The 23,422-nt window shown below is 41.9% G+C and overlaps 1 protein-coding gene across 1 annotated transcript in view; it reads right to left on the reverse strand.

Moving 5' to 3' along the window:
- Window positions 1-23,255, reverse strand: part of epg5 (ectopic P-granules autophagy protein 5 homolog (C. elegans)) — a 25,162-nt gene extending 1,907 nt beyond the window's left edge. The window contains exons 1-44 of the mRNA XM_008418798.2: window positions 22,649-23,255; window positions 20,735-21,376; window positions 19,959-20,219; window positions 19,671-19,869; window positions 19,409-19,545; window positions 19,215-19,322; window positions 19,059-19,129; window positions 17,725-17,833; window positions 17,046-17,160; window positions 15,818-15,968; window positions 15,573-15,734; window positions 15,330-15,487; window positions 14,978-15,129; window positions 13,601-13,741; window positions 13,355-13,516; window positions 13,143-13,265; window positions 12,778-13,040; window positions 12,557-12,697; window positions 12,317-12,461; window positions 11,716-11,913; window positions 11,460-11,567; window positions 11,254-11,376; window positions 10,315-10,481; window positions 9,996-10,232; window positions 9,790-9,913; window positions 9,575-9,719; window positions 8,807-8,978; window positions 8,529-8,691; window positions 8,303-8,445; window positions 8,031-8,187; window positions 7,624-7,818; window positions 7,325-7,538; window positions 6,445-6,614; window positions 6,105-6,312; window positions 5,908-5,983; window positions 5,263-5,366; window positions 5,002-5,177; window positions 3,869-4,093; window positions 3,594-3,803; window positions 2,353-2,497; window positions 2,003-2,245; window positions 981-1,194; window positions 679-897; window positions 44-158 (exon numbers count right to left, since the gene is read on the reverse strand). Of these exons, the coding sequence (XP_008417020.1) occupies window positions 44-158; window positions 679-897; window positions 981-1,194; window positions 2,003-2,245; window positions 2,353-2,497; window positions 3,594-3,803; window positions 3,869-4,093; window positions 5,002-5,177; window positions 5,263-5,366; window positions 5,908-5,983; window positions 6,105-6,312; window positions 6,445-6,614; window positions 7,325-7,538; window positions 7,624-7,818; window positions 8,031-8,187; window positions 8,303-8,445; window positions 8,529-8,691; window positions 8,807-8,978; window positions 9,575-9,719; window positions 9,790-9,913; window positions 9,996-10,232; window positions 10,315-10,481; window positions 11,254-11,376; window positions 11,460-11,567; window positions 11,716-11,913; window positions 12,317-12,461; window positions 12,557-12,697; window positions 12,778-13,040; window positions 13,143-13,265; window positions 13,355-13,516; window positions 13,601-13,741; window positions 14,978-15,129; window positions 15,330-15,487; window positions 15,573-15,734; window positions 15,818-15,968; window positions 17,046-17,160; window positions 17,725-17,833; window positions 19,059-19,129; window positions 19,215-19,322; window positions 19,409-19,545; window positions 19,671-19,869; window positions 19,959-20,219; window positions 20,735-21,376; window positions 22,649-22,702 (7,545 nt within the window). The 5' untranslated portion in view covers window positions 22,703-23,255. The remainder of the gene's footprint in view (window positions 1-43; window positions 159-678; window positions 898-980; window positions 1,195-2,002; window positions 2,246-2,352; window positions 2,498-3,593; window positions 3,804-3,868; window positions 4,094-5,001; window positions 5,178-5,262; window positions 5,367-5,907; window positions 5,984-6,104; window positions 6,313-6,444; window positions 6,615-7,324; window positions 7,539-7,623; window positions 7,819-8,030; window positions 8,188-8,302; window positions 8,446-8,528; window positions 8,692-8,806; window positions 8,979-9,574; window positions 9,720-9,789; window positions 9,914-9,995; window positions 10,233-10,314; window positions 10,482-11,253; window positions 11,377-11,459; window positions 11,568-11,715; window positions 11,914-12,316; window positions 12,462-12,556; window positions 12,698-12,777; window positions 13,041-13,142; window positions 13,266-13,354; window positions 13,517-13,600; window positions 13,742-14,977; window positions 15,130-15,329; window positions 15,488-15,572; window positions 15,735-15,817; window positions 15,969-17,045; window positions 17,161-17,724; window positions 17,834-19,058; window positions 19,130-19,214; window positions 19,323-19,408; window positions 19,546-19,670; window positions 19,870-19,958; window positions 20,220-20,734; window positions 21,377-22,648) is intronic.
- Between the last annotated feature and the right edge of the window lie 167 nt (window positions 23,256-23,422).

Here is a 23,422-nt window from a genome sequence, read left to right on the forward strand (position 1 = left end):
TATATATATTTTAAAAGCATAAAAAAGCAGTTATTGTGCATACCTGTTGTGCTTTTGGAGAAAGCTGTAAATCTGTGGTGGGTTGGAGCCTCAGCTCGGTCTCTGACGTCACCTGGATGGACAGGAACGCTGCCAGGCTGCGGACCACCACCTTGAATCTAAACAGAGATTAATCACTTATCGACGGTGTCGCGGTCGGGATTTCTGCACCTTTCTGGAAGCAAAACTTAAGGCTTTTTAAGAGCTTTTCAAGACAACTACACACAAGAATTAAGTAAAAACGGTTTAAATTGAGTTACTCAAGGTATTTAAAAATGGATTTATGCCAAAAAAAACTCACATTTTGAGATAAATCTCAGACATTTTTGAGAAAAAAGTGGAATTATTTCAGTTTGAAATGTCAAAAATCTTCAAGCAAAAGTCACTAGTAACTCAGAAATTTTTTGGCAGAAATTTACTTTTTCTTCTATCCACAATTGCCCTGAGGTGCTGTCATATTTAAGAGCTGAAACTCATTCGATTATCAAGAATGTCCTTTGGTTTTATCTGTATTATAGATACAGATAAAACAAAAAAAAAAAATCTTCAATTAATTATAATTGAAGATCTAGTATGCAATACTATTTAGTAACCCTTCAAACACTACAGACTCCATTAATACAATAGATGGAAGCTCACTTATTAGAAACAGGAGACCTCTTCCCAAGGCCTATGGCTCCCAGCAGCCCAGAGTTCAGCCTTTCCTCTCCCAGCTGAAGCAGCCTGGTCTGCAGCCGCACCAGCCCCATGATGACCCCTGACCCCTCAGTGTTTCCTGCCTGCGGTTGCAGCTGCTCCACTGACAGGTTCAGGGCTTTGTGCCACCAAAGGAACAGCTTAGCTTCATCGCCCGGACCGCTGGAGACAGACAAGAACCTCCAGATGAAATGGCTCTAACAGGCTCCCGGATGCAGAGAACTTAAAATCGACTAGGGTCCAACCTGGGGAAGACCTGCGTGGTCCACGTGTTGATGAGAGCCAGGATCCTCCTCTGATTGGATGCTGTGTATTCGCTATTGAGGCGTTGCAAGATGAAGGCGTAGAGCGTCAGGAAGCTGCCTCCTGATTGGCTCTCGGAGAGGAAGTCGTCCATTGTGAGCTCAGGCACCTGCAGCGATGCCAGCACGGGGCCCCAGCCGACAGACTCTTCCTCAGCTTCAACAAACACGACAAACAGGAAGTTAGCATGACTTGAGGGGAAATAAGGTTAATTTGACGTGTTTTAACCACCAGCAAAAGGGATTTTAATACCAATATCCACATAATTCTGAACTGGAAGATGGATTATTTTTGTATGATTTCTTTCCAAATTAAAATCTGGAAAAGTGGTATTTTTATTGTCTTTTTTGTAGATATTTATAAGCTTTCATAACTGAAATTTCAGGTTTTTGCCCATTCTTATAAAATAAATTCAAGCTCATTCAGATTTAACAAAGAGTTTCTGTGAACAGGTGATGTTCAAGTCTTGGCGCAAACTCTCAGTGGGATTAAAGTCTGGACTTTGACAGGGCCACTACGACACATGACTATGCTTTAAGGCAAACCATACCAATGTAGCTCTGGCTGCATATTTATGGCTTTTCTATGACTGGTATATGAAGCTCTGTCCCAGTTTCACATGTTGCAGCTCTAAACACATTTTCTCCCATAATTATTCTGTATTTAGCCTTTCGGTCTGTTCGAAACAAATCCTTTAATTCAATGTGGGGACGATGTGTTCAGGGCCAGGGTGCAGTGTTAGCATTTTGCATGTAGACATTTTGTTCTCATCTGACCAGAGTGCCTTCTCCAACATGCTTGCTTTTTTATTTTCTCAATTTCACAATTATGGTTCTGTTTGTGTCACAAACACACACACACACAAAAAAAATCAAAGAATCTTAATTGAACTTTGTGCGTACAACGTGCAAAAATTAAAGCAGAACTGAATAAATGAGCAAGAGGTAAACCAACTCTTGCTCACCATGGTTGAAGTACGCTGTGATGCAGGCCTCCATGATGCGCGTCATGTGTCGCACCGACGCCAGGCACCGGGAGCAGGCTGTGAGTAGAGGCAGGATCGGACAGCCCCTCCCCTTCCTGTCCAGCCAGGTAATGACGTGAGCAGCCAGCGCCTCGCCTGTCGAGACCCCGACTCCGTTGAGCAAAGTCAAAGCGTCGCTGAAAAGACCACAGAACGCCATGTGCCTCTGCTCCAAGCCCACGTCTGCAGAGGAAAGAACAAGAGAGAAATGATTAACTCAAGACGATGAGAATCAAAGAGGCAATGGATGACGTCACCAAGAGACTGTTGAGGACAGGTGGACAGGACACCTGGTGGGTTGAACGTTACAACGCTTTCCAGAAGCGTCTCCAGCTGAGCCTCCAAGCTGCTGAGGTTGATCCCGCCTCCTTGCTCCAGGGTCACCAGTGACTTCACTGACCAGGAGACGTAGCCTCCGGCCTTCAGGGTTTCCTCCTGACACAACAAACAGCAGGTCAGATTTTCTCTGGTTTCAGCTGAAATTATTCACAGCGACGAGATACAGTATGTTTTCACAGAAACAGATGTATTTATTTAGGTCAATTTCTTTTTTTTTTTATTATTTTTTATTAAAAGCTGAAATAAGATGCAAAACATAAAACATTTTCTACATTCACAGTAAGTTAGTTGTTTTATGAATGCATTTCTTTAAAGATTTTTTCTTTTTTTTGCTGACTCTACCTGTTATTAGCAGCATGCTGCAAGACAAAGAATCGGAGCGTTGCATCAGCTGGTCTCTAAAAATAGTTAGGTACAAGGATTTGCTGTTGCAGCTATAAGATGTGTTTCTTTCTTGTGTGTAAATCAGGGCTGCCAGAGAACTCTGGATTGTCAAAATCTAAGTTTAGTGTGGGTGATGCAAGACTCCAGTTGAAACAAAAGATGTACCAGTGTGGGGCAAGAGCCATGCAATAATAAAATATTAATGACTTTTTATACTCCTAGTGCTAAAGCCTTTTCCTTTTCCTGGTTTGTTGAGTCCTTATACTTCTACTCTCATTGAGAATTGATCATATATCTATAAATACCCTAACTTCCTCAAAATATAACACAAAAATAATATTATTTTTATGTTTAAATCATGTCATGAATGAATGATGCTTGTCAGCTTGTTCAAGATGAAAAAAAAAAATCCATCACAGCTGAATGCATTTCTGTTACAGATTATGAGTGTTGAGGTAGCGATACTGAACTTTGGTGCAAAAACACCCACCGATTTTTGCACAGTTATCAAACTTTTACCAACACACTACGTTTGTTTATTGAAGGATTAAGACCAAAATGAATCAGATTAACAGGGTTTTCTTGAACTGCACCGTGTAATCAGATTATGACCCAATTTCTTTAAAAAATGTAATTAAATGAAGACGATTTAATGTATTTGAACGCAAAAAGGGAATTATTTTTAATGACTGCTTTAATCTTTTCTAAACCTTTCCGAGCTTGGAAAATGAAATAATAATGAAATAATAATAATAATAATAATTCTGATTTTGTTTATTAGGAAATAAAGAGCCTCATTTTGTCGGACCTGGTGTGGAGCTTCACTGGGATGTGGATGGAGCCCCGCAGCACCACGAAGTAACTTCAGGAGAAGCTGGGGCGCAGAATCACCACTGAGCAGCAGAGATGGAGGATAGTGGGTGCCTACGTATCCCAGAATGCCCTGGTACGAAGACAGGTCCAGTTGGTACCAAGGCAGAGACGTGGACTGAACCAGCAGGCTGAGCAGAGGGGAGTCCTGGAGGGAAATGTGAACTCAGTAAATAGTGACGCCATCTTTATGTCTACGACATCTGGACTCACCTGTTTGCTGAGGAGCTGCTCCTCTTTGGCCAGAAACACCAACATGTATAACAGATAGACCAGCATGGTGTGCGAATCCTTCTGCGTAGCCACGGATGACAGAGCCGGATATGATGTGGAGCCGGAAGGCGTTTCTGAGTGGTCTCTTAAAACACTGACCCAGTTCACTTCACACATCAGTTCACCCATGAACAGGAAGCAGCTCTTGGGACTTCCTCTCTCCACCTGAAGGCATAAAGTTCAATGAAAATCTGCTCTGTCAAAATGCAAGGAGTGAAGTTTTAGTGGAGTCTGTTTACACAGAGACACTAACAAATTTGTTACAATAATGAGGAAAACATCTGCAAAAAGGGGTGGAAGAAATACAAAGTTGTTTCTTTGAACAAAATCACTTTAAAAAAACTATGTCTTTAAAATAAGCTTAACGGTTTTACTTTAGTAATCTAGAATAATAAGGAGTAAGATCTTGGGATTGAGTCTCCAAATCAATTATATATCATTTATATGCAATTTTGAGCTAATAATGACAGAAGAAAAAATAAATTCCTGTCCTACCATCACAAACAGAAACATGCATCTTGCCAATCTCTGATGCCGCAATACCTGGAAATGTGAGCTTTGGTCTGAAGAGACTAAAACCGGTGCAAAGTTTAGAATAAAGTATTTTGAATAAGTTTAAAGTTAGATAAGGTGTTGAATATTAAGGCATTTATATTAAGTATTTACATGTCTTTTTAAGAACATTCACCTCGATATGCTTCTTTGTCTTCTTGGTTTATTTTAAAGGGAAGAGAAAATACTAATTGGATCAGAAGGAAGTGAAAGTAAATATATATTAATGATTTGAGAAACCTCAGGTATGAACATAAACAATCTATTTGAGTTATGGTTAAAAAATGGCATAAGTTAAATGAATATGAAGTAAACACTTTATACACCTATTGAAACTGGCAGATAATGTGATTTATTTTCCAGCGGTGTCTGGATTGTAGAAACCCGTGTGTTTTGCTAGATAGTTGCCTTTCTTTTGTTTCGCAGCAAAGCAGAGTTGGTCCATTTAAAGATCTCCTGCTAATATTAGAAGCTGGCTCCAAGTGTCAGATTAACAAGCAGGGGGTCAGACTGTGTCTCACATTGAATAAATGCTCCATGAGCTGAGTGTCGGGGTGCAGCTGCCTCCAGGGCAGGCTGCGGAGGTGTGTGTGGTACAGGTACAGCAGGTACTCAGGCGTGCGGGGGGAGGTGCAGCTCTCACAGTACTGCATCAAACACAGCCACAAGGCCCCTCTCTGTCCAGGCAGCAGGCGATCTGAAAAATTAAAAAAAGACACATAGGGTCAGATTAGGGAGAAGAAAGAGGTTTGGATTTATTCTCCCAGTAGCGAAAGACTTGCCTCTGAATTTGTGATGAAGTGTGTCGGTGAGCTGGATGTACAGACCGACCAGACATCCTGCTGCGACTGCATCCGTCTCCAGCCAGGGGTAGCACTTCCCATTCCTGGAAGACAAACATGTTTATCTTGGGATTTTCTCATGATGGCCTTTAAATCGACTTTTCAGCTTTAATTTTGTTACATTTTGGTCATTTTTGTGGTATCGTGTGTAGTTCGCTTTGTTTGTCCAGGTTCTATTTCTTTATAGGTTCTTGAATCCGTTTTAGGAGGAATCAGTAAATCTTGCTGCAGATTTCTGTTTGCTAAAAAGAGGTTTCCTTCCTCGCATGTTTTATTGCGTTCTCAGAAACTTTAGGAATAAACACTTTTCTTTGAGACCTGAAAAGATGGGCCTCGAATAAAAAGAGATATTTTAATATGTGACGATATGTAAAAGCTTAGAACCAGAAGATCTACGTACCTCATACCCCCACTGAATGTTTCATATATAAAATATTTCTAAAACAACAGATTCCTGACTAGATAAAACAGTAAAAAAACAAGAACAGGGTTGCAAAATGTTAATGTTTTGCCATTTCTAGAGTCTGTTCTGGTTCACACAAAGCTCACCCCTTCATGCAGGCAGAGACGCTTTAATGCACTTACCCTCCATCAGTGGCGTCCAGAGGAAAGATCCACGGCGTAAACAAGTTCACCAGCTTACTGTGCAAATCCTGCAGAGCTGTGGGAGGAATGACACATTTTCTTTCATAATGACAGCAAACAAAATGATCTGCACACAACTAAAAGGTCAGTCACTTCCAGCTTTCTCCTCTCTGACACGCAGTAGTTTGTGTTTTTACCTTTCATTACTTTGCTGCTGCCTACTGACTCTCTGGTGCAGCTGCTGACCTGTGTGTTAATAAGGCAACCAATCAGATGTTCCCAGAAGGTAACGACATCACTGATGTAGGGAACCCAGGCGGAGTACAGGCCAAAGCTGCGGAGGTCTGCCTTGCTGAGGCGACTCCGCAGGAAGTAGTCACTCAGCCAGTTCACGGTCTCCTCCACCTGATGGCAATCAGATAAGCAATTCAAAAACTGTGGATTATTCCGAAAGCATTCAGTCATCTACAGAAGAGTTTTCAAAAGTAAAAAAAGTTAAATTAAAAAAAAACATTAAAAATCACCAACAGGGATTACCTGCTGAGGAGAGAGACTTATGGGGGATCGGTAAGGGGAAGCTGTGGCGCCGACTGCGGAGCTGAACGACGGTTCAGATTTGTTCTTAGAGCTGCGGGATGGAGGCAAGCAGCCCAGAACTCGCAGGGTCACTTTCCAGCACTCTGGACTCAGCAGCTGGTCTGCAGAACCTGATGGGATCATAAAACGAGTTAGATAAAGAAATGGCACGTCAAACATCAACACGCAGGATAAAAAAAGGCTGCAGACATTCTACTAATCTTCGTGACTTTCTCCAAATCCTTGAAGATTAGAGTCTGACTCCTTAGGATGATTCAGCCTCCATCTTGTTTATTTATCAGTCTAATCTTCTGCTGGTAAAAAATATGAGTAGGAGGCACAATTTCAGGGGGATAAATGTGGTTTTCTGCCTGGGCTACAGGAAGAGTAATGGCTTGGTAATGTCAAACATGACAAACAAGAAATGGATACAGGTAGTCTGACATAAACTGACATTTTCGTGCGTTTTCAGACTCTTTTATTCTAATGTACATACAGAGATGTGCACTTTGAAAGGTCTTTAAAAAAAAAGACTGCATTCTTTTCCTTCCACTTATTACAAATTAGTCAAAACAGTGTGCTTGTTTGTAACAAATAAACTCCAATAAAATACATTAAAGTTTGTGGCTTTAAGTGTAAAAACTAAAAGAAGTATTTATGCTTTTGCAAAGCCCTGGAGAAACTAACAAATGACCTAATGGAAACATTAACTATGTCTTCATGTGAACAACTGCACCATGCTTTATAAATGTATATTTAATTTACAGGGGGACAAATATGGAAAATAACTACATATAACTAAACTAAACCAGGCATTTAATAGCGTTTAATCTAAACCTACTGGTCATCAGCAGACGCAGGCAGTCGCTGTAATGGTCGGGAAAATGGTGGCGTAAAAGCAAGGTCCAGTGCTTGGCGAAGAGGTGAAAAGGCGTGAGGAGTTCTGACTCGGGGTCTCGGCCGCAGACACACAGAGCTCCGTGGACCAGCTCCAGCAAACGGGTTCGCTCCGAAAACACGGGATGAGCCTCGTTCAGCCACTGGGAGAGATCGAACTGCCGGAGAAAACAGACGGGCTGCGGGGTTACGTGCATGTCTGCAGCGGATTCGTCATGTTTTATTTTTCGAGTGAGAGCAAACCTTGGTGAGCAGCATGAAAATTATGTCGGCGGTGTCGAGGTGAAGGGACGTCACCACGTCTTGGTAGAGGAAGACAAACTGATGCGGAGCTGCGTTTGGCGTGAAGAAAGGGGAGAGGAGGGGGCAGAGGAGCCGCTGCTCCAGGATGGTCTTCAGGACACGACCACACTCTTTTGGATTGCCCTGGATGAAAACCTGCACAGCAGAATCACAACTATCGATTTAAACTCACAAGAAAGTCTAACTACTGAAAGAATTCTCAGTTCAGTCATTGTAATCTCCAAACAACATGCTAACAATCGACACCTTAGCAAACAACCCACTTAGGTTTAACAAACTCTCAGTGTAAGGATGAGCTGTACAGACTTGCTGGTTTCAGTGTGTGTGTGTGTGTGTCCAGCTCCCACCTGTCCGAGTATCTCCACACACGAGGAGAGATACTGGCGTGTCGGCGGGTGTCGCAGGGTGTCCTCACACACAAAGGAGACCACCTGGTAAAAGGCGGACACACCGACTTGCTGCACCGCCGGAGATTTCTGAGCTTTATAAATATTCACCAGAGCTCTGAGTGAAGAAGTCAGAACAGGTGTTTTAAACCAGTGAAGCTCTTCCTTTACATTTAACTGTCCTTACAGTATTGTTGATATTGTGTGAAGTAGGAGGGCGTGTTGCTACTGACGTGATGAAGTTCTCGGTGTGAACTGCAGCTTGGGCCAGGCTCTGAGGCGGAGGAGCCATGGCGTCAGTCTGTAGCTTCTTGACGTCTCTACGCAGAGATGTTATCTGGTTGTGGACCGCCTCCTGTCTCTGGACACGCTCACACTACACAGATACACACACATCAGACAAAGTTTACAAAAACGATTCTCTGCGTGTGATTTTTCCCAGGCGGCGACAGGTTGTACCGTGACTGTGATGTTTGCGGCTCCCTGACACGGCTGGCCTCCCTTCCCTTTGCACTCCAGAGCCATGCTAACTTGCTCTGGTCGGTTCTTGAAGAGCAAAGGGAGGTTCTCCAAAAGCTCCTGCTCCATTGCCACCTGCTGTGCTTCACGTGCAACCGCAATCCTAAAAAACGAATTGAAATATTTTACAAACAATAAGAAATCTTTGTTTTTTTTTTGTTTTTTAAAATAAATTGCAACTAAGTGCAACAATATGCTTGACTGTTTTTGACACGTACCTGGCCTGGTCCTGTAGAACGCCGAGGTCCTGCTGTAAAAGTCTGGCCGCAGCTTTCGAGTCAGTGAGGCAGGAGGGGGAAACCTCGGCCACGGGAGCCTGGAGCTGCTGGAGATCAGGAGCCGGGAGGGGAACCGGGTGCTTCTCCAGGTTGGACATGATGCGCTCCCGGGCTGAATCCACAGAAACACAGAAATACTCTTAAGAATGTTTTAGTCCACGGTTATTCATGTGTTCATAAATTACATTTGACGAATAGATGGATGGACAGATGGAAAAAGACAAATGAATGAATGTAAAGCCTGTTGGATGAACTGATTCAAGGATTATGTGGATTCATTTACGAATGGATCATACGTGGACGCAGCACAACGTGGATATTTCCAGCTCAAATAGCTTAGTATACTTGAAATAAGACAAAACTAACTTACAAATAACTTTTCAGCAAATAATCTGAGCTTGTTTTAAGTCAATAATTCACTAATATACATGAGAAAGTTCTAGTTCCACTGGCAGGTTATTTCACTTATAGCTAATACTTTTTCATCAACGTAAAAGAATTATTGACTTAAAACAACCTCCATTTTCTAGATGAACAGTTATTCTTATTTCAAGTCAACCAAGATATTTACACTAGAAAATAGACCAGGAATACTTGGTAAGATTTTGTGTTTTGCAGTATGTTTTAAAATTCTAAGACATAAATATTTGTCCACCATACTGTTGTCACTACATGCCTACTGATGCAGGTCGTTTAGAATTTTGGTACCGTTGCTCAGGCCGGTGCCGTCAGCGAAGCTCGGGTTCTGAGTCTGGAGGAAGGTCGGCTCACTCTGCACCTTCTCCCACAGAGACAAAACCTCCCGCTCGTCGTACTGCAGACGCTCCTGGTCCACGTACTCCAGCCACAGCTCCTACAGTAAAAAACATCCAGTTCAGCTGAAAAATAACGAGCCATTACAGGTCAATAAGAAAATCACCGACCTGCTGCCGCTGCATGACCTGAGCCAGTCTGTGAGGCTCGTACTCTGGTGGCAGACAGGGAAGGTAAACCTCCTGCTTCTGCAGTGTCTCGTCATCCAGCCACAGAGCGAAGACGCCAAACAGCCTGCAGGAAAACCGTCAGCGGACTCGCTAGAGAACGGCAGCTTTAAAACGACGGCAGCTGAAACTCGCTGTCAGGAACTTACCGGACCAGTTCTGAGTGGAGCTGGGGAGAGGTGAGGTAGAGCGGCTGGGGATTCAGGGGGCTTTCGTCCTCCTGGCTCTCTGATGAGGGGCTGTGTGGCGGGGGCACCCTGAGCGCCTGGCTGGCTGTGTGGTGGAAATCTGACACCTCTTGTATCCTCTGCCTCAGATCTTTTAGCAAAGCAGCCTGAGAAGAAGTCTGGAAGAACCTCCTACCGATGCATCCCCCGGCAGCCAGCCTGGTGGGAAACAGAAACGTTTGTTTTTCTCTTTTTTTTTCTTATTGCACATCTTTTTTTTAAATAAGAAAATTAATCTCACCCGTACTCTGGTCCGGGCTGCCTGAGATAGAGCTGCAGGAACTTCTGCCAGATGAGAGGAAGAAGGGGGTGGTCCAGTGGTGTGGCTAAGGCCTGGGAGGCCCAGCGGTACAACTGAAGCCGCTGCAGAGACGGGGCTACGGGCAACTTCAGCTTCTGCTGTGCCTTCTGGCTCAGACACAGAAACGCTCTGGTCACGTACCACAGATTTATAAAAGCTAAATTACTAGCACAGTATTTATCTCCAATAAGTTAACATTTTGTTTCTGTGGAGACAAAGTTTCTTCTAATCGTTTAAGTAGTCTTTCCAAACTTTCTAAAAAGTTTTCAAAGTTTCCAAACTTTCTAAAAAGTTTTCAAAGTTTAGTCTGCTTTTCAAGTATCTATGGACCAGTTCTACAGTGAGAATAACCTCAAAAGACAACAGATACGTTGTTATAAAACTTCTGGAATGTTCTGTATCTTTGCATGGTCTTTGTCTGTATCCGCAGGAGCAGAGCTGGTCAAATATTTGCTTTTGCTCATTATGGCAAAGGATGCCATTAATATTGATTGTGTTGTGGTTTGAATTGTTTTTCTGTCCAGAATGAAGGGACTATACATCACAGTCAACTTCTGGTACTTTTATAAAAATGAATTGGGCGCACAAATGAATCGAGCCCATAACCACTCATAGTTATGGGCTCAAATACACACATGCGGTCCAGCTAATACTTGGCTGAATCTCAATTAGCAAGCTGCTGAGAAACCAAAAATCTTTCTGTTCATCATTAGCATTATTCAGGCTGGATATTTGACCAGGCTCACCTTTAAAAAATGGCATAGTTCATTTAAAATGTTTTGGTTTTCCTGTTATGGACCAACATTTTAAACATATCCGAAATTTTTTTTATACAGCTAAATTTCATTTTTAAACCAGAACATTTCAGTGTGCATCTACCTTTAAGGCCTGATCCGGGGAGATGCTGGGCTCGGACAGCAGCTCATTCTCAACGCAGCGTCTCAGCTGAGATTCTTCCTCAAACATGGCCTCCGTGTTCAGGACAAGCCAAGCAAACCAAACCTGTGGCGAACAGCAGCGCGGTCAGAACCGGGACAAACACCGCCTACAGCGCCTGTGTGGACTGTAGCTTTGGGAATCCGTACCTCTCCGCTCAGGGACTGGCCCTCGATGAAGGACGGCGTGGCGTTTCCAGCAATCCAGCCAACCAGAGAGGAGAGCAGACCCCGATCTCCATGGTAACCTAAAGCATTCTACGTAAACAGAGAATATTCAGAGATTGATGGTGCAGTTGTTTAGGATCCCTCGCCACCACCGCGCCGAAGGCAGTTTACAGAGCTGCATTCATCTCCAACAATTGGCCTCACAAGAATCCCTCAATGATGTAAACACTGCAGATACCTTGTGCTGCTGGTAGAGGAGCTTCTGCACACATTCCTCCTGGTGGTGAATGAAGGCAGCACAGCAGATCTGATCCATGAGGAACAGAACCGTTTTGTCACGATACCACAGATTCTGCTGGGTCAGGATTCCCACCCAAAACTCCAAAACGGCAGCGGCACCGACACGACCGGGCCTGGAGCTCTCCGTCACATGACTCTGACAGAAAAAAACCAGACGTTTTCAGATTTTAGAGATGAAAGATCTTCTGTTTTTCTTTTGAAATATCCAACATCCTTCATTACAGGTTTTCAAAAAATCCTGAGGGGAAAATAAGACCATGAAATCAAAATATTTTTTAAAATCTCAGCGTTCTTTCATTTAGTGCTGGCTACCATCTATTAAGAAATAGTGCCAATAATTCACTCTATTTATACACAGTTCTCAGTTTGAAAAAAAAAGTTCAAATGTATGAATAAAACCTGAAATGTATGTACATTTCTGCTCAGAACTAAAAATTTCACTTTAAATAGTCTGAATTTACCTTTAAGATCTCACTTTTTCAATTTCCTGACAACTTTGGATCTGTTGCGTTCTCATTATAAAACCCATAATGATGTACCTGAATGACGCTGTTCAGCAGACGGACATTGTCCCCATAGTTGGTTCCGGTGAGCAGCGGCGCCACCCGGTGTGTGACCTGCTGCGTCACACCTTGAGGACACACGCTGTCGTACTGCAAGAAAAGCTGGATGCAGCTGACAAAGCTGGCAGAAGACGACAGTTCCAGGAAAATATGTTAGTCTGGGGGAAGATGCAGCTGTAGCCTCCACATGGTGCATCACAGGTTTTCCTGACTTACTGAGAGTTGCTCAGGAGGTAAAAGCTCAGAGGGTAGGTGGGGGGCAGGATGTTATCCAACAGATGCACAGCAGCTCTCAGGTAGCGGGACTGAATCAGACTTTTTAGCAACTCAACTCCGTCTGTGCAGAAGTTTTCCAAACTGGAACAATAAAATACACAAATGACATCTAGTTCAACTTCTAAAAGTAAATCTCACACCTTCTACGAGTGGGAACAAACCTGTGCCCCACTGTCGTCATAGCGAGGGACAAGTAGCAACCAATAGGGAGGCCAGATTTTACAGCCCTGAGAACAGAGTGCATGCTGGGAGCATGGGTAAGCTCTGGAGGTGGGTTGGAAGCCAAAGCCGGTACCGTCCAGCCCCCTTTAGGGCTCTGGGCGTTACCATGGAGCTTCAGCCTCAACAACAGCTGCCACGCCCACTGACTAAAGGACGCTTCTGGAGACACACCCAGGCGAAGGACGCTGGCTAGATAAGACACCTACAGGTGGAAAAAGAAAGGAGATGTTTTTGAAAATGAGAAATGAATTCAGTGCTAAAGCTGTTTGCAAAAAAAAACAACAAACAAACATCAGCACGTCACCTGTTTGATTCCCTCGGATATGAGGCCGCTGTATGGTTTGTCTGTGAGATATTTCTGATAGGCTTCAGCCACCAGCAGAGCCACCTCACTGTGGAGGACGGAAGCCAGCGCCAAAGAGCCGTCCTGTAAAATAAATAAATAAAAAAAAAAACATTGTAGACATTTATAAACTTCCAACAAGTTTAAAAACAATTCAGCGCACATGTGACCACCTGAGTGTAACCCCAGTTCAGACCCTCCAGGATGACACAAGCCAGTCTGTTCTCCACTGCAGACAATGGGTTCTGGAGCAGCCAGGCTCCAATCACAGATATCTCCTCTCTCTGCGGCTTCCACAGACTCAGGGGAAGCTCTTTGCACAAGTACAGAGCCATCTGAAACGCACAAAGCAGAACCTAGAGTACGTAACGTTTTGATTCATTTAAAACAATTCTGTCACAACTGTTTAATGGACTAACCATTCCTACAGACTGGATGGTGTCTCTCAGTCTCTCCAGGAGCACAGAGATGATGTAGGGATGGGCTGTTGCTATGGCAGCCAGCAGCTCCCTCCCCACCTTAGAGTAAGTTTCTCTGGTCGACAAACTAACGTAAGACACCTGAGGAATACCAAAAAAAGGTTAAAGAGGATTCTTATTGTTTGGTGTTAAATGAGAAGAGATAATCATTAACCAGCTATGCAGCACAAATAGTCACAGGAATATGATCAATTGTACTCTGTGCAAGTAGAAGAACAGATAAGATGCTCTCTGTTCATGAACATAGATAGCAAATTTCATTTTAAGCTGTAATTATCACAGATATTCCTGGAAAAAAGAAAATGTTAATATGTAACAAGTTAAAAAATATCTTGTCTTTTGCCCTTCCATTGAGTTTTTAATGTGACTTCTAAGGGTTTTCATAAGATGTATATGTTTTATAATGTTGTAATTACAAACTTTAATGTATTTTATTTAAATTGTATGATAAACCAACACAAAGTAGTGCATATTTGTGATGTGGTATCCAGATTGTGACAAGAATATGCATTCAGTCCCAACTCTGAGAACATCCAGCAACATCAAGTCACTCGGTGAGTAAATAGAGTCCTATTGTGTGAAATCTGATCTCAGTATAAATCAAACTGCTCTATAGATGCTACAGAAGTTTGTTAGAAAACATTAAAGAACAAACACCATCATGATGACCAAGGAACATAGTATTGTTACATCCACCATCTCAAGGTGGAAAGAGCAAACAGCTGCAAACCTACAAAGTCAGATAAAGTAGGAGAATGTTAATAAAAGAAGCATCTGAAAAGCTGATAACTTTGGAGGAGCTGCAGGGATAAACAGCTCAGGTGGGATCCCTGATATTTGTGTGCTGGATATATCTTGCAAGAAGAAAGCCATTGTTGAAATAAAGTTATAGCATAATGTGGGAATGTTTTTTTTTGTGCTGGTCATGGTTATTGGGATGATGAATAGTGATAAGTATCCACAATTTGAGGGTCATCCTTAAGAAAGCCTGTCCTCCAACGGGTGTGAATGGAGACTGAGCTGTTCTCAAAAGACCAGGCAGGAGGTTTGGTCTCAAGATGCACAAATCTGCAGAAATGCAAAGTGGATTTGCACTAATTTGTGTTGATCTACCGACTTAAAATTCTCATAAAATACACCAACATGTGGTAGTAATTTGACAAATGTGAATAAGTTTAAAGGGTATAAATACTTTTCAAAAGCACTGCACATATTTACATCCGTACATGAAAAATCAATCTGTTTCCCTTCTGAATGGATTTTCGGTTGCTTAACTAACTTGTGTTTTTTATTTAATTATGAATTTCCTTCTCATACCTGGTAAATCAGCAGAGTTATTGTTGTGATGAATGTGGGGTCAAAGTGCTGAGTGGGCATCGCCATGTGTGCCAGTGCAGTGAGGAGGGAAATGCCGTCAGAGCTGTTCACTTCACACAGCCACCCTTCAAATCTATCCTGGTGCTTCAGGTCTGCAGCACACACAAAAACATTACCTTGATAACTCAGACTGACACAGATGACTTCCATTTTTTTTAAGTCCTACAGCCGAAGAAATGCAAAATGCATCAAAATGAGGTTGTGCTGAAAAATTAATACGTACAAAGTGTCTGTTGTTTAAAGATGTTGGGGTGTGGAGAGGTCACATATCAAACTGTGTGCATAAAAATACCTCTGAGAGCCTGAATGCAGGATTGCGTGTCTCCAACAGTGCTGAGAGTGTCCAGTCCTGCTGTCTCTGCACACTGCATGACATAAAGGACCTTCCAAAGCATAGAGCTGGACAACGTCCCGTAGGGCATCTCAGACATAAACAACCAAATGCCCAACCTGGGGAGAGAGAAGGAAGACAGGAAATAAAAACCAAATAATTGTTTCCAGGACGGGATGGAAACCTAAGGACGGCTTCTCTCACCTTTTGTTTCTGAGAACATGCAAAACAGCTCTGAGGAAGAGGTGATCGTATTCCAGCTGCAGTTTTTCCAGAGTTAAGGAGTGAACGTGAGAGCCGGATCCACCGGCATCAGTCACACTCACATACTGGGCCCAGTGGTCACTGACGTAGCACACTGTCATTCTGAGGATGTAAAACTTCTCACAGTTATTGTCTTTTCTGACGCCATTAAGCAGACGAGCAGAATTTGCTAGCCCGGCACTGACCGGATGATGTGTCCTATTCGTTTGACCAGCTGCCTGTAGCGAGCTCTGTTGTAGGTCTGGAGGCCGCGGGCGAGAATTTCAACGAGCGAGGAAGCGAAGGCAAAGACGCGCATCATCTTCTGACTGGAGCAGGCCTGAGGCTCGTAGACACCTGGAGGCAGAGCGAGGCGTCGCTTAATCAGTGCTCACAGTTCAGGTGAGAACATTAAACAGGCTCATTGTCAGAGCTGAAACCAGACGTTTACACGCACTGAATAAAGAGAAGTTAAATCAGACCAAGATTTCTCTTGTTTTAGATTAGTTGAAATGATCAGAATTAATTTGATTTGTTAAATGCCAGAAAACATTGTGAGAACATTTTTTAGATATTTATTTGTAACTTTTTTTTTTAAATTGAGATGTTTACATACATTTGGTCAGTAGCAAAGGTAATTGTCTTTTAAACTGTATTACAATCATCTGGGCTTTCCCTCATTGTTTAAAGGGACAGTAATCAGTCTGTATGTAAACCTCTGGCTTTAAAGACATTAATAGATAAATCTCTGACATATTCTTTCTCTCAATATTGTGCCTTTCAGCAAATAGAAATAATTCAGGTAATTCCAACTGAATTAAAACAAGAAAAGTTTAGTCTGATTTGCTTTGCAAAATAAGAAAAAGAAATGTTTATGTATCTTTTTATCCAGCGTAGGTAAACTTTGGGTTTTAACTGTATATATCCACAGCTCTCTCAAAAGTACAACTTAAAAAAGTTGTACTTTTGCCAAAAACATTTTGTAGCCAAAGACAAGTCACTTTACCGCTCCTCCTTTTGTCAGAACAGTTTGAGTCAATTAAAAACGGGTTATTTTCTTGGCAAAGACGCAACATCCTTCACACACGTTTGAGGTTGAGGCTTTGCTAAACCAGAAGTTTAAGATTAGGTTAATTCATCCAAATAAAATCAGTCAGAGGAGTGTTTGGATCATTTTCCTGTTGGAAAACGCAACTCTGTCAAGATGCAACCGTCTAGGTTAGTTCATGCTAACTTCTGGAATACAACTGATGGAGATATTTACAGCACATGCAGCTAAATTTCATATTTTAAACCACTGAAACAGAATGTTGCATAAACATTTTATCCTGGACAAGGTTAAAATTAACATGACATTTGTACCTATGATAAATGGACATGAAAATGTGATTATTTGTGTTGTAACTGTAAAAACTCGAGTGTTGAGTGTCCTACCCTGTTTGCTCATCCCCAGCATGTGTGAGTAGAGCTGCTGGAAGGGGAACTGGCTCAGCAGGGAGATCAGATCTTCCTCACAGAGCAGGAGCCAGCTGCTCTCTGGATCTTCATCCTAAACAGACAACATTTCTCATTTATTTTTGAAATAGTCTGGAGGAGCTTCATCCAACACTTGTCCTGTTTGAAACAAAAAAGGTACAAGATCCTTACTTATCTTTAGCATGCTAATAGGTGTGTAAATATACAATAAAACCCAGAGAACTAAACATCTTGCTTTGACATTTGCTCCCTGGCAAGCGTTTAGTGCTGCAGCTATCATGGTTTAAATTAAAATGGCAGATACTTAACGAGTCTTTAAATGTGACTCAGTTTGTCAGAATAAATATTAAAACATTTGATTTTTAAAAAAAATCACAGACTACATTTCTAAATCCCTCTGATGCAACTATTCTTCAAGCATAAGCAACCTGTAGATTTAACTGCATCAGAACATGTTAAAAATACTCAAATGAAATCAGCGTAAAGAACATCGTACCCATGTAACGAAAATGCTTTCACATATTAAGACAGTTATTCTATTTTTTTTTTTTTAGATATTTTTCAGGTACAAGGCAGATATTTTTATTTATTAAAAGTTTTTATTGTTTTTACATTTTACGAGAAGATTAAACGTTACCTCTTCTCCTCCTTCATCGACGAGGGTCCAGTTGCCAGACTCGGGTCCTGAAGCTGCTGAGCTCTGACTCTCACAGGGCTTCATGTGACCCAGAAACTCTGCACGGTGCCTGCAAAAAATAAAAAAAAACAAAAAGGGAAACAAACGGGGAACCAAATGGTAAGTGAGTAAAATCAGAAGACACAGCACTGTCCACACCCACAGGCCCGCATGTTAAAAGGCCTTAAAGTCAGTTCACATTTTATTGAAGTAAAATAACTTCATACAGAAAATATATCTATTATTAAGCAGGGGTAAAAATTCCACCTTAACAAAAAACTGATTTTACCAAAATCATTGCCACACTTATTGGCACCAATAATTATCCCTTAAAAAAATGTATCTGAAGCTTTTTGTATACTCAGAACTTCTTAGGTTGATTAAAGGTTTCTAGGAACTCCATGACTTTTCATTTCCTAGTGGTATAGAAAAGATATGACATAGAGATCTTTCAGTTTCAGCCAGTAATCTGTTTTTCACCCATAATTCCAGTCTTCATTACATGATTGAGTTTTTCTCACTTCCTCTATAATTATTCAATTCATTCATCTTTTTTACCATCTCCTTCTTTGTATGTTTATGTCAATTTCTAACCTCTGTTAATCACTTTGTATTCCACCGATCTGCTGAAATGTGATCAGCAAATAAGTCTGACTAATTGAAAGTTCAGTTCAGCATGGTGGAGGAGCTGTGATGCTGTGGGCTTGTATAGTTTGCAAAGGGCCTGGAAACCGTGTTAGAGGACAAGGTGTCATGAATTCTGACAATTTAAATAAAAATCTAGTAAATCGGTAACTGAAAGCTGAAAATGGGCTGTCAATAAGTGTTTCAGCAGGACAGCAATGCAAAACAAGATTTGCATTGTTTTGCATTGCTATCCTGCAATGTCTAATGACAAAAATGTCATTAGACATTTTGTCATTAGACATTTTTGTTGTCTAATGAAACAAAAATGGTTCATTAGACAAAAAGAAACTATCCCACTTCCATGAGCATCTGCATTTTAATCTGAATCCTATAGAAAACCTGTTTAGTGAGTCTGGAGAGAAGATTACAGAGGCCCCTTTATGTTTGACCTAACCTCAAGAAATCTTTCAGGAGAATTGCGAGAAGATGGTTGTGCAAAATATATCTTTCAGGGTGTCAATAACTGTGACCACAAGGATTTTGTTAAAAACCAATTATTTCTGAGCCTGACAAACATTTATTTGTAACGAAGGTTGAATTTGTCTGGAGTTTTAATGCTAGATTTTCCTACTAAATGTGGATGACACACTACATGTAGGTATATTTACCTGGCAGGTGACATTAAGATGGCTAATGCCTGCATAAAATGTTGCACTCCAGAGTTCCCCGAAACTTGAATCTGATGCAAAGAAAAATAATGCATGAACACAATTCATGAAAACACTAGTAGGGTTAAAAACATGAAAAGCGTGTTTTTGATTTACTTGAAGGAATGGAGCCGCCCACTTTCCCACTCCAGCAGGACAGCAGAGAAGATGACACAGCAGGTAAAGTTGCTCCCCTGATCCTCCAATATGCAGCAGGACAACAACCTGGCAGACAGGTGATCAGACACAACCATGAAGAATATCAAAACAAATGAATTCAGCTCGAGAAAGTGGTGTGAAAATATGATTACCAGCCTTTCCAGCCACTGATGGATGTCTGTCTGGAACTGTGTGTCATCAAGGACTCTCCGGGTGAAGCTAAACAGGACACTGATGGCCTCTTTCAGAGGCTGGAGAGAACAAGGCTGGGTTTGGCTTCCAGAGCATTCTAAAATAAAATAAAAACAGGAAAACTACTTTGTCTCCTGTTCACATTAGCGGGATGTCTGAAGTTATGTCTGGAACCATCATGTTGGAGTTACTCTGAGGCGAGAAAGCTTTCAACAGTCTCACCTTTTAGTAGGCGATACAAATAGGATTCAATCTGCAGGCGTGACAGCAGAGCGGTGTAGGCGTGCAGCACCACCTTCTGGTGGAGGAGCTCACTGCAGGCCTCAAAGAGTAGCCGCAGCTCTGCCACAACGGTCTGACTAAACTCTGCCTGCTGGAAACGATGGTATCCACAAACCTTAGCCTGGTCGGCACACACACCCTGCAGGAATGGACGCATAAAATACATTAAAACAGAGACACACCGTATGCTTCCTTCACCGGCCCAAATGCCCAACACTAATGAAACACCTGAAGTGTGAGCTGTTCGTCTTTGAAGCTCCAAAGACGATTCTGTGTGCTCTTGCAGTCAGACGACTGAGTGTGCAGCTGCGTGTGCGACTGGTTCAGCTGTCGACGGCAGCGCCAGTAGTTCTGCAGCAGCTCTGTCAGTTCGTGGTTCTCCTGATGGGCCAGAGCACAGAACTGGGCGGCACAAACATCAACCCCTTCCAGCCAAGTCCGCAGCCCTTCGCCTGGCTCCCACACGCTCAGCTGCTCCAGTGAAAAGGCCTGTCGAAGAAATTACACATGGGAAAAAAAATGTAAGAACGAGAAAGACAAAGAAACTGGACTATAAGCTATTCCTCTGACTTAAGATATTGGGAACATTTAGGTGATAAGCAATTTATTGTAGGCATTCCCTCAAAAACTTGCCTGAATGACATGTTCTCTCATAATTCCCAGATTACGTCTAAAAGAATTAGGCCTATGTGCCACATCGTAGATTATCCATTAGCATGGGGTGCTACTAATCATTTCATCAGTATTTTTGCTTAAAACATGCCAAAAGTGAATCAAATGAATTGCTTGTCACCAGGCCTCTGCTGAGGCAAAGTTAGAGTTACAGGAGAGCTGGAGTTGGAAAACTCTGATATAAATGTACTGACAAGGGTACTTCTGATTGATATAATGTAAAATTGATAGAAGCATTTAAATTAGCATTTAATGTTATGACCAAAGATAGGCTGAAAAAGCTGAAAGAGCTGAAAAAAGTATGAATATCACTTTACGGTCTGTGAGATTACCTGCATCTCTGGGGCTGTTTTGGGTAATTCTGGGTACAGTTTGCTCCTGGGAAGCTCAGCTACGGCCTTCAGAGGCTGCAAACTCAGGGGAGAGGATTCCTGCTCCGGCAGTGTCAACACTGCAGGTTCCCTCGCACAGTTTTTCACAGCTTTCTCGTAGATCTGCATCACAGAATCCTCCTCCAGTGCTGGAAGAGACGGGTACAGAGCAGGAGCACTTGAGACACCAAACTGAGTCGCCGCAAAATGTTGATTCCACAGCTGCGTGTCTTTTTCAGACTTGTTGGTTTGTGGTGCAGTTTTTAGCTCAGGAACCCGAGTGTCCACCCCCTCGTCTTCTCTTTCTTTTTGGTTTGACTCTTTCTGTTGCTCTGTCGCTTGTGGTGTCTCTGCTGACAGATTCAGACCTGACAGTAGAGCCTCAGTCGACTCTGATGTAGTTTGAGTCTGTGCTGAGGAAGGCTCTTGTTTCTCAGATGGCTCTGCTGCTGTGATGGCGGTCTGGACAGGATCCTTCTGATCCTCCTTGGTCTCGGCTGGACAGGGAGGCAAACTGAGAGGGATCTCGGTGAAGCCATCGCAGACAGCGGATGGAGCTGGGCAGTTTTTGTCCTCGTCTGCTTGCTTCTGCTTCTTGCCCAACTGAGAACATTAAAAAAATGTTTTTCCTTATTAAAAACTCTTCTTGTCCAATAGTTTCGTGCATATTTGTCACATCATGCAAACTACTACTAGTTTGACAGACAAGTTCAAATTTGATCACTGAGTATAATGTGCAGTGTGTTTGGTAACACTTTAATTTAAGTGTTACCAAGCACTTCAATTAATGAAGTATAACACGTGTCATGAAGATGAAGGAGTCTTCATGAACGGTTACAACAGTTGTCATAAAGTGTTATTTGATAAATAATGACACTTTCAATGCAAGGTTGAATTAAATTTTGTATTAAATGTCCATTAAAATGGTCAACTTTGCATCAAAAGTGTCATTATTTACCAAATGACAATTCATGACAACAGTCATAAACATTCATGAAAACTCCTTCATCTTCATGAAAGTATGTAAATCTTGACCCTGTCAAATAAAGTGTTACCATGTAATTTTATTTATTAAGCATATTATTCTTTGCATTTAAATTAGATTAATTGAAAGAATCAGGAATCACATGTTTAAGGTGGGGACACAGTTGTTCACCGTCTGCATCACAGTCAGTCACAATTACTGACTGTGAGGAAGCTGAACAAGATAAAATCTCTAATCAACAGGTAGACTTCTGAACTTGGACACATTTGGTACCAACAAGACAATGATCTCAAAAACACATCAAAACTGGAGTTGGAGTGGATAAACAGGCTTCCTTTATGTTTATGGAAAGCCCTGATCTCAACTATACAAGAATATTGTAAAATGTGCTTAAAACTCCAACCACTTCAAATGATTTCTAAAAAAAAAGAAAAAGAAAAAAAAGAAATAAATAACAAAGACGTTATTAATAGCTAGAAATATCTTGCAATCTATGTTAAACTTGTTGAGGAATATTTAACCAAAACATAAATGTGTATGTTCCCTTATAAATAAAACGTAAGTGTTTTCCAAAACGACTTTCTTTTGTTTTGTTTTGCAAAAATAACTATTCTTTTCCTGAATGTGGATAAACAATAATACTTACACTTACATTTACAGCTTAATCTAAGCTGTATGACTAATGATAATTGATTTTTAAAGATGTTTGTTTAATGTATTCAGTGTATTCTGAGATTACAGTTTGGCTTCTAAGGTAGCAAAAACAGCATTTTACTGTGCTCATCAGATGATAGATGCAAACACGTGTCATTCGTAGTTAAAGATACTGGCCCGCTAACGATCACAGAAAAAGGCTTTAGAGATGACAGTGCTGGGTTTGGAGTAATCACCTGAGATTTTCCGCTGGTTTTCGGTTTGCTCTTCTTAGGTCTCACAGCCTCCATTTTTAGCGGCCTGATCCCATCAGTTCAGACCACAGACACACACAGTCCTCTGGTTAGCGTCCCGGTGGAACAACGATCACCGGAGAACAACAGGTCATCGTCTGTTTTCAGGAAAACAGCCAGAAGCAGCTGGAACAGCGAGTCAAGTCCCGTCTGTGCTGCCAACATAAACACTGTCCTTTAAAAATATATAAAAAAGCGCCGTATATAGTCCCTGTTGGAAAGATTCTTCAGACAGACAGCCACCTGAATGCCCTATAGGATAAACATTTTATCCACACAGTTGTTAGGAAAGCGAAACCAGTGTTTGTTGATGAAAACTCCTCTTAGCTAAGCTAGGCTACTCCCCATATCCTCGTTCGTAAAGATGAATTTATTCTCACTTATGTTTCTCCCGCGCCACTGTGTGTCATCCCGCTAGTTTTTCACATTATTAAAATGCCATTTGTGCTAGTCAAATAAAGTGTCATGCGACGGCAACCCCAGTCTCCTGGTCAGCTGTCATTTGTTTTGTTTTGTCTGTTCCAGGAACTACAAGATCGCAATCTGTAAACACGTGACTACTCCACCTCTCTACGGCAACCGAGAGCTGCCTAACGTTACCAAACGCAAATGCTGTCTAAGGTGTAAACTGTAGACATTATATACGTACATGACGACTGTCCATCCATCCATCCATTTTCTGTACACCCTTGTCCCTTAGTGGGGTCGGGAGGGTTC

This window comes from Poecilia reticulata, linkage group LG9, assembly GCF_000633615.1.
Source record: "Poecilia reticulata strain Guanapo linkage group LG9, Guppy_female_1.0+MT, whole genome shotgun sequence".
In the NCBI taxonomy this organism is placed as follows: Eukaryota; Metazoa; Chordata; class Actinopteri; order Cyprinodontiformes; family Poeciliidae; genus Poecilia; species Poecilia reticulata.